The sequence below is a fragment of the Solanum pennellii genome, chromosome 6, assembly GCF_001406875.1.
Source record: "Solanum pennellii chromosome 6, SPENNV200".
Classification (NCBI taxonomy): Eukaryota; Viridiplantae; Streptophyta; class Magnoliopsida; order Solanales; family Solanaceae; genus Solanum; species Solanum pennellii.
This window is the reverse complement of record NC_028642.1, coordinates 38,554,227-38,569,745: the sequence shown is the minus strand read 5'-3', so window position 1 is coordinate 38,569,745 and position 15,519 is coordinate 38,554,227. Positions and strand designations below refer to the sequence as shown.

At 33.7% G+C, this 15,519-nt stretch overlaps 1 protein-coding gene and 1 pseudogene across 1 annotated transcript; one reads left to right on the top strand and one right to left on the bottom strand.

The window, feature by feature from the left end:
* Window positions 1–5,269: 5,269 nt before the first annotated feature.
* On the top strand, window positions 5,270–6,731 carry LOC114077632 (annotated as a pseudogene).
* A 1,290-nt stretch (window positions 6,732–8,021) lies between these two features.
* On the bottom strand, window positions 8,022–9,059 carry LOC114077631. Its single transcript, XM_027917934.1, has 2 exons — window positions 8,579–9,059; window positions 8,022–8,302 (listed from the first exon to the last, which is right to left on the bottom strand). The coding sequence occupies exons 1-2, from the start codon at window positions 9,057–9,059 to the stop codon at window positions 8,022–8,024; spliced, it is 762 nt and encodes a 253-aa protein (XP_027773735.1).
* Window positions 9,060–15,519: the final 6,460 nt, after the last annotated feature.

Here is a 15,519-nt window from a genome sequence, read left to right as displayed (position 1 = left end):
CCCCACCCCCACCACTCTCAATAAAAATACCCCTTCCTATCCAACCCCACCCCACGTCGCGACTGTCCCGCTACAGCGATACCCATCCTGCTACAGTAGCTTCGTCCTAGCGAGAATAATTTCGCCTTAGCGACTTGCACCGACCAGTGGGTCAATTTAAGAATTTCAAACTCATATTTCACAACACACCTTCATCCCATTACACTAAGAAAATATCCCTTCACGCTAAGATCAATTTTAGGAATTATATTCGCCGTCAATTCCGTAAAATCGTATAATTTTTTTAACGTCATAGCTATCTACTCATGTGATCAAATTTCTAATTAGATCATCCAATTGTTATCAGATTTTTCTAGACTTTAATGATTCTGATTTCGTTCATATCTGGATTAGGCTGAAAAATTCCAAGTTACTATGAAAAAGTTTTTCAGCCTAAAAATTTTCATCTTGACTTTTCTGAAACAACAAGAACATGTCGTTACAATGAATTCATACTTCAAATTACTAAAGATATGCACACTTATTAAAATGAATTTATTACTCTTTTTTTCCACTTTTTTCCTTTGATATTTTTTAAATCAGGAAAAGACTTAATCATATTATATTATAAGTGGGAAGCTCCAAGATGTAAAGTTGAATTACCATTTTATCCCTATACTAAATAAAAATGTTATATTCATATTTGATTACTTTATTTTTGAAAAATATTGAGCAGTAAACTTTTTTTCCTAATTAATGAATTAAGAATATTTGAACAGTTATGAAAATTAAATAATCTAAACGTTAAAGAAAATGAAGAGACAAATATTAGTTAATGAGAGCCAATAGGTAGAGATTTAAGTTGCACATTAACTAAACTATAGAAACAGTTGCCTTTACATTGCTAGAATCTTAAAAGTAGTAGATTTCAATACAATGAATCTCATAGTTAATATATTAATATATGTTATTTTCAATGATAAATACATGAAAAGAAGCTAAAGAGACTAATAAATCATTTAAAGTGAAAGTATTATATAAAGCCAAGAATAGTTTTCATTTTCCTCAAGTCCCCTCTCCATTTTTATGGGCTTTAAAGAAGAGTATATCATTTCTCTGAGCAATTTTTTCTCAATCAATGTCAAAGTTAAAGGCTATTAAAATATGCTATGAACATTGTTGGATTTTTCCAAGAATTTCAGCTATGGATGTTGTTGGATTCGTCAAGGAAATTTCTTAGTGAAGAATACACTCATGACACTTATTATTTAATTTCCTTGCTAGGGCTTAATATGTGCAACGCACAACATTAATTTTAAGGTAAAAGATTTCTATATGTTACTGGTTTTACACATACTTCATTAACGTAGCACTTAACATTTCACTTATTCATTTAAATATTGTAGTTGTATAGTTTTTGGATTTTGAATCTTAGAAATAAAAACCCATATAGGATACTTATCAATTTTAAGAACATTAATTTGTATTTTCTATTTTATAACACATAGTATAACTTAAAAATATTGTTAATATACAATCTTCACAAAATTTTTTTTTATTTATATGACCACACGCGTGTGGCGCGTACCTAGAAACTAGTATATTAATAATAAGGGAATAATAGTTAGGAGGGGCAATGTATCGGTGCATCAGTCGTGGCATGATGCCCGACTTAATTAAGTTGGGTTACCTCCTGACCTTGGAAAATGCGAAATCAATTTGTTAATCTATTATACATAGTTCCTAGAATGTCTGCTTCTATCTCACTATGGTCATACATTGGAGGAACTAACAAAATATTTGATTCATAAAAAACTGCCACACCTTCGTCCCCTCTTTTGCCAATTTATCTGCTGCTCTAGTTTTCTCCCCAAACACCTGGGTCACTTTGGTAATCTCCAGCTTCAGCATCAAATACATGCACTCAACAACAATTTTATCATATAGCAAGTTAATATTCTTATTTGTAAGAATATTAATAGCTTTGATAGAGTCACAGTTAATTTCATGGGGGGTGAGGCTATGATTTACGGCTATTTAGAGGCCTCTCCTCATAGACAACAGTTTTGCTCTAACGCGGTTTGTGTGGGGATTGTGCTCGCTGAATCCAACGATCCAATGTCCCAAGTGGTTTCTAACCAGACATCCTATACCCTAAAACCAGGTCTTTGTTGTACGTTCCAACTGGGGAGGATCCCATTAACCTTAATAGTGGTTTTGTGAGCTTTGGTGGTGATACGTTTGTTGATAATCAAGTTATATTCCATGACATGGGAGATGGATTGGAGACTACTGATGGGGATTTTTTTGAATTGTTTTCTTGTGAGCCAAATGTTCCAGAGGCAAATGGTGATAAGGGTGTTCCAGTCCATCCATTGATTGAAATCCTTGTTTCTCAACCTGTTTAACTCGTCTATCCAATTGTCGTCATTAATTTTACCAGCGACTGTAGTCCCTTGATTGTAGCATCGTGATTGAATGGAGTCCCAAAAGTTGAGGGAGTTTTGACACTCAAAGAAGATATGGTTGGAGTCCTCGCTTGGTAGCCACATTAGTGGCACATCGCATTGATACTCATCCCTTTTTCCAAGAGAGATTGATTAGTGGGAAATCTGCGATGATACAAAAGCCAAAGCAAGGTTCTAATTTTGTTTGGTGCATTTGCCTTCCAAATCCATTTAAAAATATCTCATTGGGCTCCAATGTTTTCTTAGCAAGTTTGCCCCTGATGTGGTTGTAAGTTGTACTTGTTGTGAATAGTCCATCATTTATGAGTCCCCAGACTAAGCAGTATTCTTTGGTGCTTTCTTGTTGAAAAAAGTAGCTCCTAATAATGCTTTTGGTGCTTTCAGGTAGCTCAAAGGAAAGTTAGTCAAAATTCCACGTTCCATTTTGGTATACTTTAGCAACTTTGATTTTATCTTCTCCATTTTCCATTGGGGCCTGACTGTTTTGCATAAAGTGTCATGGTGTGGGCGAGTCAGTTATCCTTCATAAATCTGACTTTGTCTCCCTTATGCACCACCCGTTTTGTTGCTTCAATATTATTCACCTATCAATTTTGAATATTTTTCCAAATTCTGGAGACCACTCTGTATTCGGAGTTTTTGTTGGGTCTGGTGTACTTTCTCATTAGTACTTTTCTCCAGAGTTTATTAGGATCATGTATGATTCTCGATGCTAAGCTTGATAGGATGACTCTATTCTTTATTTTAGTTGTTTAGGTGCCTAAGCCTCCCACGATCTCGCTGTTAGTAATGGTATCTATTTGAGAAGGCGAATTTTCGTTTTCTCAGTTGTTGTCCCCCAGATGAAGCCCCTTTGAATTTTGTTCATTGTGTTAGTATCCTTATGTATTGCATCACGTGAGAGGACATGCTACTGAGAGTGGACTTTGCAAGAACTACCCTACCAGTCATATTAAGGAACTGGGTCTTCCCGTCAGCCATTTTCTTTCTCATGTTTTCAATGATGTGGTGAAAATTAGCATTTCTAGGTTTTTGATGGAAAATAGGAAAAACCAAGTAATTACCAAATGTTTCACAGTTGTACAACCCAAAAGTGGTGGAACAGATGATTCTGGTTTGAGTGGTGGAGTTTTATGAGTGGTTGGATTTGGACTTGGAAAGGTTGACTCTTTGGTCAGAGTTGGTAGAGAACTCATTGAGAATTTTTGAGATGATGATTCAATTCCTGTTATCAACTCTAGCAATAAGGTAATGGTCATCATCAAAGTACAGGTAGAATATTTTGGGTCCAATGCTTTTACATTACAGCTCTTTGAATGTCCCTGGAGAGCCTTTCCATCCACATGATAAAGATATAGGTGACATAGGGTCTGATTCCCGTAGAGGGCATAAAGAAATCAGTTTTCCTTTCATTGACAAGGATGACAATAGAGCTGGTACTAAAGAATAGCATTTTAAGGTCATTTAGTTTGAGCATAAAACAATTGAAGTAATTAAAAATTAGTAAAATATATATATAATAAAAAAAACACGTTTAAGATCATTCATTTTTTAAGAGAAGGGGTCTAATTAACTTGAACAAAATTAAACAAATCACACACAAGTAAAAGTTGACCAATTTATTTAATTAAGTTAATAAAAAAACACAAGACTTAATAAGAATGAAATTTCTTTACATAAGCCAATACAAAGAAAATAGTTGATTTTTGGTGAATCTGATTATGTTTTGAGTTAAGGAAAATTAGTCAAATGTTTACAATCAAAATCAATAACTAAAAGAGCATGAATTTGAGCCGCTTATTAGACCAAATTCGTTGTTGTTTTTGGGCTTGAGCCCAATTCTCCGTCATATATATCAGTTGTATATTGTCTGTATACTAGCCCCTTTTACATCACTCATATAGATTAAAGTATAGATATGTAACCAGATGAGTATAAAATCATTTTAGACTATACAACAAAGTGAGTTAACAATCTCATTATATGAAAGATAGACACGGAAGAGTCTGTAAACATTGAAATTTTGTGGGACTCTATAAGATGTGTTTAATTTGAGTTGGGACTCTACAAATTATAATGAACTCAAATTAGGATTCTTGGAGGCTATTCAACCCTGAATCCTAATTTATGCATGTATAAAGGGTACTAAATTCTTTTAAAAGGCATCTCGAAAATTCCATAAAGAGATCAAGATTTCGAATAATCCATAAATTGATGGATTATTCATATTTTCATCAAATCTACACTCCGTCATGCCAATTTTGTGGGACTCTACAAGATGTTTCAATTCGAGTTGGGACTCTTGGAGGCTACTCAACCCTAAACCTTAGTTTATGCCTATATAAAGGGTACTAAATTCCCTTAAAAGGCATCTCAGAAATTCCATAAAGAGATCAAGATCTCGAATACTCCGCAAATTAATGGATTATTCATATAGAGAGGTCAAATCTAAATCATCTTAGTTCGAGAAATACGCCACTAACGGCCCTCGAATCATAGATAAATCTTAAGAGAGTAGAATCAAGGGATCAACAGAATTGTACCCCCAATCTATCTTGATTAATAAAATCATGTTTCTTCAGATTTTATTTGTGTGGTTTATTTATTTTCCATATGTTTAAAATTTTGCAAACAAATTGGCACGCCCAGTGGGACCAAATCTGCCCTTCATTTCTTCTCTCTTCTTCTTTTCTTTTTTTTTTCTCTTTTTTTTTGTTGATCAACAAAAGAATTACGGAGGCTACATAACGGAAGGATTTATCACATAAAAATGTGTTTAACGTGCCATGCCAATTTGGTTTCCATCAAGATACTCCTGGCTATTTAGAAAATGATATTCGTGTTGAGTCACTTGATGAAGGCCTTAGATACTGGCGCATTTGTGTATCACGTGTGACTATGTCTAAAGCGACATTTCCTCCTACAGTAACTTCCGCAAAGAAGCTTTATACCACCCAATATTCATCTTGGTGGGAGAGGTCCTATGGAATGTTTCTTGAGGATAATTTGAATGTTATGGTGGAAAAAGCTGGGTTAGAATTGTTACCCTTTTTAGAAGACAAAAGTCAAGATATCGAGAAAACACTTTCAAAAGTCAACACCACTTGCCCCCCAACATCAAAGTAAGAAGCTTAACTTTTCTAAGGCATCTAAGAAAGAACTGGTTCATACTCCTACCGATAAAGAGAAATACCCCCAATTTCTCTTCTCTAGTAAACGGTCCCTTCAAGAAACAAGCAAAACTAGCAAGGATCGATGTTGGACGAGGCAAAGAGTTGAACTATCTGGGCTGAAATTGTAGAAGTCCGAAGTGTCGATAGTCCTTCTAGATAATTGACAATTCAGAGTGACAAGGAATATATATATATATATATATATATATATATATTTTTTTTTTAAAAATAAATAAATAAATAAAATGAAATGACCTTGCTAACCTGCCCCTTTCGTTTGTAGGTTGATGCTGACGGACATTTGCAAGGATCACCGCGTGAAAGTCCACAAGTTAGCGAAGAGTCTACCGCGATATTGAGACCTAAGGCAAAATCAATTTCAAATATCGAGAAAGATCAAAAGTCATCGTCTACTTCTCGTGGCCAAACTTTAAAAGGGTTGGCTCCTAATTCATATGAGCTTTCCCGAGTTCTTCCCAAGATTAATGGTGCTATGTCTGTCTTCGAAGGATGAGGTGTGGTGTTCAATCACCGAAGGAAGTACATCTTGGGTCTTTGGGAAGATATCTGTGGAAAACTTTCCAGAACTTCTCTAAACAATATTTTATCTTACAAAGATGATATTTATGAGATTTTCAAGGAGATGAGTGAAATGAATTTGTTAGATCTTTCACCATTAAAAAGCTTGGTAGATTCTGTTTTTGATCATGCTACTTCTTATGATCAAGAACACTCTAATTTTGTTGACAAGGCGCACGAAGATAGGAAGATGGAACTGCTTTCCAATGCCAAAGAGTGTCTCGAATTATTCAAAGTAGAGGAAGGTGAGAAGGCAAAACATGTCTCTTTTAACAAGAAATCGCTAAAGAAGGTTAAGCGGAAGCTAGCAACTTTACAAGGAGAGCGAGAGGGTCTTGAAGCTGTTTTAGAAGCTGCTATGAAGAACGTCGAGGAGATTCAAGCCAAGATTTTAGCTACGGAAGATGAGATATCCTCGTATAAGAATATGAGCTTATTAAAGCCTGAAAATTCAATTCGCATGGAACAAAAAAGAGAGTGCTTGGAGGCTAGTCGTCAAGATTTGACCAACTACAAGTTACGCTTAGATTAGACCTTTTTTTTGTCTCTCCCATTTTATTTTATTTTACTTTTTAGCTTTCGATTGGTCGTTAATTCTTGATTGCAAGCTTTTATTAATTCAAAGTCATGTCGTATTTTCCATGCCAATACGAATGAATATAGCGCAAGTTCCACATTTTGAGTTAGTTTGCACATTTAAACTTGACTTATGAATTTTGTGGAATCCGATGCTTCAACTAGTAACAAGTTTTAGAACCTTTAACTTGTAAATTCAAAAGAAAAAATTAAAGTTGAAGACATTGAATTGCAACTTTGTTGATGCAAACTTAGAGGATTTGGATACTTCAAATAATAAGCTCGAAAAATCTAATGACTTCGACCGTACTAATAAGAGATTCATATTTTATAAGGGTTTGCCCCTTCCATAGACCCATCAATACTTCGTACAAGTCTAAAGTTTGATGAGACAAGAGATAAAATAAATATCGCTTTGACTTTTCTTTGAATTTAAGTGGGAACATTTTTATTTTTGACACTCATGCAACTGAACTTAGAATATGGTTCTAAGCGCCTACGTACCTCAATAAAGAGGATCAAGTCACAACGTAGTTCTGGGGATTTGAGTGATTTTTTTTTATTGTGTGCCGTACACAATTTATACTCTTGCAGGCCAGGAGTGACATGCAGTTTAGGCTCGTACCTTAAGGAGCATCGTCTTACTTCAAGGAAAGTATCTCTTTAGGAATTTGGCATTAATAGGACCGATCCTTAAGCCATCAACATCAACAAGCTTGTAAGCACCATTTGAATATGCTTCTTGTATGACATATGGTCCATCCCACTTTGAGGTAAATTTGCCACCAGACTTGTGCGAAGTAATGATTGGTCTTCTNGTAAATTTGCCCCCAGACTTGTGCGAAGTAATGATTGGTCTTCTTACCGCGAGAACTTGATCTTTAACTTGAAAGCACCTCAAGCGAACCTTCTTATTAAAAGCACGAGATAGACGAGCTTGATAATATTCAAGGTTTTGTTGGGCTTCTAACCTCTTTTCATCAAGTTCTTCTAACTCAGAAAGACGCAATCGAGCATATTCTTCCTCAGTGAGCCCTTCTTGAATAGCAAGTCTTAAGGAGAGTAGTTGACGCTCGAGTGGCAGGACTGCTTCAACTCCAAAAGCAAGTGAATATGGTGTTGCTTGTGTTGGTGTGCGATATGCTGTCCTATATGCCCACAAAGCTTCTTCCATTCTTTCATGCCAATCCCGTTTGGATTTGGAGACAACTTTCTTGAGCAAATTGCATAGAGTCTTATTGAATGCTTAAGCAAGACCATTAGCGGCAGCATGATACATAGAAGATTTACGCTGCTTAAAGTCAAAAAGATCACAAATCTTGTTCATTAACTTGTTATCAAATGGTTTGCCATTGTCTGTTATTATATAGAGAGGGATGCCAAAGCGATAGATAATATTTACTCGGATAAAATTTGCAACATTCTCTTTCTTCACCTCTTTAAGAGCGACAGCTTCAGCCCATTTTGAAAAGTAATCAGTTGCAGCCAAGATGTACAAGTGTCCACCAGAAGACTTTGGTAATGGTCCTACAATGTCCAGTCCTCAAGCATCAAATGGCCAAGATGCGATGGTTGGGTGCAATACTTCGGGTGGCTGATGAATGAAATTCGCATGAAATTGACAAGCATCGCATTTTCTGGCGTAATATAAGCAATCTTTCACCATGGTTGGCCAGTAATACTCCATCCTCTTTATGTGAAAGTGAAGTTCTGGTCCAGATTGATGTGATCCACATACTCCTGAGTGTGCTTCTTGCAGAGCTTGAATCGCTTCTTACTCTCCCAGACATCGTAATAACATACCCTCAAATGATCTCCTATATAATGTGTCCTTGTAGTAAAGGAAACGAGGTGCACGATGATGTATGTCAGTTCTTCTTCTTGGATTTTCTGGAAGTATCCCATAACATAGGTAGTCAATGATGGGTTGTCTCCAATCTTCCTTCGCAGCTTCAACAATGGCGACGATATGATCAAGCTTATTTTCAATATATTCTTCCTCATTTGACGGTGGTACTATCCATTTTTGACAGACAGTTACTTGTGTTTGATCAGGAAGGGTTAGCGTTGAAGCTAGAGTAGCCAATGCATCAGCTTTCTTATTCTCTGTTCGACGCACATGTTGAAGGGTTACATCCCCAAGCCATCTTATCAACTTTTGAGCATAATCATGATAAGGTCGCAATTCAGGCTTTTTTACCTCATAACTTCCTAAGAGTTGATTAATCACCAATTGAGAGTCACCAAAGACCTGTAAATGTAATTGTTTCATGTCAACGGCCATTTCAAGTCCAAGTATCAGTGCTTGATATTCAGCGACATTATTGGAGCAACATTGTTTTAGAGTAAAAGAGAATGGTAGAATCTCTTCTTATGAAGTGATGAACACCACGCCAGCACCAGCTTCGCCGCGNGTGATGAACACCACGCCAGCACCAGCTCCGCCGCGATGTGCAGCCCCGTCAAAGTATATTTTCTAAGGAGGTTGAACTTCAATTAACATCGCATTCAGGAAACTCATCAGTTAACTCCCAATCATTTGGTATAGGATGGTCTGCTAAGAAATCCTCTAGTGCTTGTCCCTTCAAGGATTTTTTAGGGATGTACACAATCTCAAATTGTTGGAATTGGAGGTACCATCTTGTTAGTTGGTCACTAAGGACAGGTTTTGACATAACAAACTTGATGGGATTTGCTCTAATCCATCAATTTGCGGAGTATTCGAGATTTTGATCTCTTTATGGAATTTCCGAGATTCCTTTTAAGGGAATTTAGTACCCTTTATATAGGCATAAACTAGGGTTTAGAGTTGAGTAGCCTCCAAGAGTCCCAACTCGAATTGACACATCTTGTAGAGTCCCACAAAATTGGCATGACGGAGTGTAGATTTGATGAAATATGAATAATCCATCAATTTATGGATTATTCGAGATCTTGATCTCTTTATGGAATTTTCGAGATGCCTTTTAAGAGAATTTAGTACCCTTTATACATGCATGAATTAGGATTCAGGGTTGAATAGCCTCCAAGAATCCTAATTTGAGTTCATCACAATTTGTAGAGTCCCAACTCAAATTAAACACATCTTGTAGAGTCCCACAAAATTTCAATGTCTACAAATGCGCCCTACTTCAAGGCTTGTCGGAGCGTAGACTTGATAAAACTCAAAGACGAGGCTTGAAGTATTCATTCTTCCACCTCTGCAGCTTCAGGTTTCAGATTTGATTTAAGAGAGAAGAAATGAAGGGTAGATTTGGTCCCACTAGGCGTGCCAGTTTGTTTGCAACAAATTTTAAGCATATGGAAAATAAACAAACCATACAAATAAAATAGGGAAAATTATATATAATAGCAAACTAATAACCTAAAATAAATGGAGTAGCTAGGGATTGATTTAATTGTGCTCCATAGCAAACGTTAGCCAAAGTTTGTCAGGCGCCTCTCTCCCAAAGTTAACGTTCGTATAATAACATCAATGACATGATGATGAATAAACAGAACAAAAGAATGACATTAGATAGACGTAATTACAAATATGAAGAGTTCAAAACATAATGCTTTGAAGTGATAAGATTTGGGAGTTTTACGGTTTTACTATTCATTTCCAAAGTATAGTGTTAAGCAAGCATTACCCGAAACGCTTGGCAAAAGACCTGTATGCAGGCAATAGAAATTCAGCAACTGCTAGCCTTAAAGACTCGTGCAACTCACTGTCAAGAACTGTCCATTGAGATTGCCTCTGATGAATTTCCTCAAATAACATGTTGAAAGTCTTAAACCTATCTTCGTGTTATACACTTAATTATACATTTTACAAACATTTTACTTTAATTCAATTGTTGACAAATGCAAATTTTATACAAATATTGCAGAGAAAAAGGCCAAAGAATTATACAATTGCGAATTATACAATTGCAGTGAAAACAATTTTCTCTAGCTTTATACAACAGAAGTTTATATATTGTGTTTCTGTTTTTTATAAAGCGAGAGAAAAACATATATCTTCTTGCTATACACTTATAATTATGCAATATACATACATTTTAATTCGTTTCAATTGTATGCAAAGCAAATTTTATAAAAATATTGCAGCGAAATAAGCAACGAATTATACAATTGTGCATTATACAATTGCAGTGAAATAGGATAGTGAATTATACAATTGCAGCGAAATAGGCCAGCGAATTATACAATTTAGGCCAGCGAATTATACAATTGTATATGTATAGCGAATTATACAGTTTTATGTTTGCTATGGAGCGCAATTATGCAAACTTTGCTATAGCATACAAATATGAATTTTTTGTTTGCTATATGTGAAAGTTGCCCAATAAAATATGAAGAAACATAATTTTATTGATTAAGATAGCGGGTACAATTCTGTTAATCCCTTGATTCTACTCTCCTAGGATTTATCCGTGATTCGAGGGCCGTTAGTGGCGTATTTCTCGAACTAGGATGATTTAGAGTTGACCTCTCTTTATGAATAATCCATCAATTTGTTGAGTATTCGAGATCTTGATCTCTTTATGAAATTTCTAAGATGCCATTTAAGAGAATTTAATACCTTTTATATAGGCATAAATTAGGATTTAGGGTTGAGTAGCCTCCAAAAATCCTAATTTGAGTTGATCACAATTTGTAGAGTTCCAACTCAAATTGAACACGTCTTGTAGAGTTCCACAAAATTTCAATGTCTACAAATGCCCCCTGCTTCAAGGCTTGTCGGAGTGTAGACTTGTGAAACTCAAAGACGAGGCTTGAATTACTCATTTTTTTACCTTTGCAGCTTCAGATTTTCAGATTTGATTTAAGAGAGAAGAGATGAAGGGCAGATTTGGTCCCACTGAGCGTGCCAGAATTTGTAGACAATAAAATTCGCGTCGAGAAAACAATAATCAAGAACGGAAAATTACAGCAACAATCAATTTTATTATTTCAAATGCGAGTGTTACAATCTCTATAATTCCTCTGAATTCGCCTTTTCAAATATAAATTCAAGGGTTTTAAAGCTTGTTCTTGAATCTATGATGAATTTGAACTTGAACCTTATCTTGATCTTGACTTTTATTTGAATTCAAGGGATTCGAGCTTGTTCTTGAATTCGGTGGTCTTGATCTTGATCGTTCTTGAACTTGAATGCTTGAATTCTTAAACTTGTAGCTTTGTAGAGAATTAAATGGCGTTTAGTACCACGGGGTTTCTCTAGCTTCTTGTTTAGAATTTTCTGTCTTTTTTCTGAATTATGAGGACCCCTATTTATAGTTTTAGAATAGAGGAGTTGCGATTGGAATAGGAATCCGTTCAGCCAATCAGATTTAAGTGACATGGCATTTGGGCTTTATGGAGCGGGCTTGTCATCTTTGACACATGTCATGATTCTATTGATTTTTTTATTTGACTTGGCATGCCACATCATCTGCACACGTGGCGCCAAGATGGGCTCTAGAATGAGATGAGATTGGGTTTAACAAATTGGGTTCATCCAATGTAGCCCAAATCAATTAATTTAGACTTTAATTAAATTCATATTTATTGGACTTAAATATTTAACTCAATTATATCAATCCACAATATTTATTTAGATTAATATATTTATGAATTCAATATAATCCGAATCATTTCATAAATTTATATTTAATAAATTTTAAATGATTACAGAGTCTTTTTTCAATAGTTATTACTCCAATATTTATCCTTTATTCAATAAGATTCTTAATTATTTTTCATTTTCTAGGAGACTAGTTTGGAAAAAATCCAAAACATAATAATAGAAAATAGTCTTTAATTTACGTACTTATAGTATATATTTTTTAAGGGATGTGTCATACCCCTGCAATTTACTTAATACTCCCTCCGGACATAATATTTGTTTCATATTACTTGATCATTTATTAAATCATGAAAGAATTTAATCAATTTTTTCTATTTTACCCCCTACTTTTAATATGGCCTTTGAAAATTTAATCGAATTTTGAAAATCCAGAAAATTCTTTTTTCAATAAGCTAATTAATATAGACAAGGCAAAATAGAGTTGATCAATCTACTAATAATTTCTTAATGATCACCGTATAAAATAGAAAAAAAATGTCTATCTAATATGAGACGAAGAAAATATGAATTAAAAAAGGTATTTTCTTAAAAGAGTGCCAAATAAATATCAACCCATTATTTCAGAAATCCAACTCATCCGAAGAAGAGGATTGAATTTCCATTCTCAAAAGGCTAATATTGTATGTGGTTTTCATGCATACACTGTTTATTAGATAGATAATGTTGATTTCCAAAGTAAATATTGGTGCATGAACCATGTCTTTTTTAGGCTAACAACAACTATAAATAATGTTGATTCCCAAAGTATATATTGCCCTGGAAATTGACCAAGCAAAGAGACAAATGAAAAATAGAGAGATGCAATAGATAAGTAATAATCTAAGAACTTAAAAACAAACAGTTTGATGCAGTTAAGATGTACTTGTAAGGGTGGCTGAGTTGATATTACGAGTGATATTCCATAAGAAGGGTCAGGAATGTATTGATTTCCATCTTTAATGTCTTCTTAGTCAAGCTTGTCATACCTGTTTATCTAGTATGATTTATATAATCTATGTAATTCGCGAGTTATTAAAAAAAAGTGAATTTACCCGGTATAGTGACTGATCAGGATTGTCATTGAGTTCCAAGATAAGTGTATAGTTGAGAAAAAAATTACTCATTATTTTTTTGTGGTAAATTTCTAAAGTGACTATTATTTGAATATTCTTTTTTTGTTGTTGCTAAAACGATACTTTTTTTTTTGGAACTAAGAGAATATTAAAAGTTAATCATTCTATCTAATAGTTTTTTAGTCTAATTTTTAAATATCTAAATTTTATTTTAGAAACTATTTAAGTAGACAATTGGTTATAGATTCCTAACTTCTTTATTTATTTGTTTGTTTTCAAACAATGAAACACTCAAGTTTGAAAAAAATACAAGGACAAAATTGAGAATACAAATAACAAAATAAGATGTGACACAAAATTAATAAAAGTTAAATAAGAAAATTAGAAGCTAAACTCGATTCGAACTTTCCAAACAAATAATATCGAAAAATAACTCAATATACAAACTAAAAGGGAAAGTGAATTTCAGGCGTTAAATTGACATTTCAAATTCATATGTAAATGCGTCAACTACATAACACCTCAAAATCAAATTGTTACACATCAAAGTCATAACTCTGAAGTTGTTGGAGTATTATAAAATTATTCATGGATTATAGAACTCTTTACACTCGCGGCTATTTCAATTAGAATGTCATACGATTTTTCTCAAGTCTTATTCACATGGATTCCAATACTTTAATCTATATATGAAACATTTCATTAATATATTGCATTTTCCCCCTTTTCATGGTATGATTCGATATGTATCACATATAACCTATAGTTTTTATTTCATTTAAATTGTAACAATATTGGCTTTGCTTGTCCTACTTGTACTTGGAAATCGGAAAGAGTTCTGATAAGATATGTATCACATATAAATCTCATGTTCCAAAACCATTTTTATTTTTTTACTTTGTTTTATTATTTTAAACTATTCAAATTTTTTTTCAAAGAGTTGAATGATGTGCCTAAATGGTAATCATTGTGTAAATAAATAAAGAGTGAAATTTATTTTAAGATCATCAAATACCTTTTCAAGGCAGAATTAAGGTTGTGTATGTTTCATCCTCTCAAATTTTATATGTGAAATTACGCTACAACATTAAGTATGTTGTTTTAAGTTAATAATTTAGAAGAAGTTTTGGATTATTTACTATTTTTATCAAATCTACTTGACTAATAGGCGGCTACTAATACCAATAGTCTAATGTTACAGTTTCTGTTGTAGATTTTTCTGTTTTTAACTTGCTTATGTATGAAGATTATTTGAGCAATTTCTATGTAGGTTGATGAATTTTTTTTATGTGAATAACTCATTAACTCTTACATATGTTGACAAATAGAAACGTCTAATTGTATGAGTCTATTTTTGTATATTTAAAGTTTTGTTGGAATAGTTGGCTTCATTTCTTCGTAATATCTTATTTTTGTATGAGATCTGCCAAGTTAACAAAGTGAATCATTTTCTTGCAATTTTTACTGAACTTCAATAATATCCTGAAATTATATGTCTAACCTAAATATATTTGTTAGATCCAAGTGGAGTATATTTATTGTCGAGTAGAATCAAAAGAACAAATTATTATGTTGGAAAAGGGTCAAATATGCCCCTAAACTATTTGAAAAGGTCTAGATATACCCTCCGTTTAAAGTTTGGTTCAATCATGCCCTCGCCGTCCAACTTTTGGTCCAAATATGCCCTTATGGACGTTAGTTGCCATGTTGGACATATCCAACTCATTTTTCATTTCTTTAAATACCACATGGAATTGCCATGTCATTTTGACCTTACCACATAACATTTATATGAAAATGGAAAGATATTCGGACTCATAAACACCTAATCCGACCCATAAATCAGCTCCTTTTAAATTCACTATCCGACCCATTTTTAACAATTTTGTTTAATTTTTATTATTGCGATAAATCCCAAAAATGAGTAATTATATAAAAAAATAGAAAAAATATGAAAAAAATATAAAATTAATGCCAAAAATTCACAAATAAATATAGTAACCTTAAATCTAACATTTCAATTTTTTTAAAATTTTTTATTTTTCGATAAATCTCGAAAATGAGTAATTGATTAATAA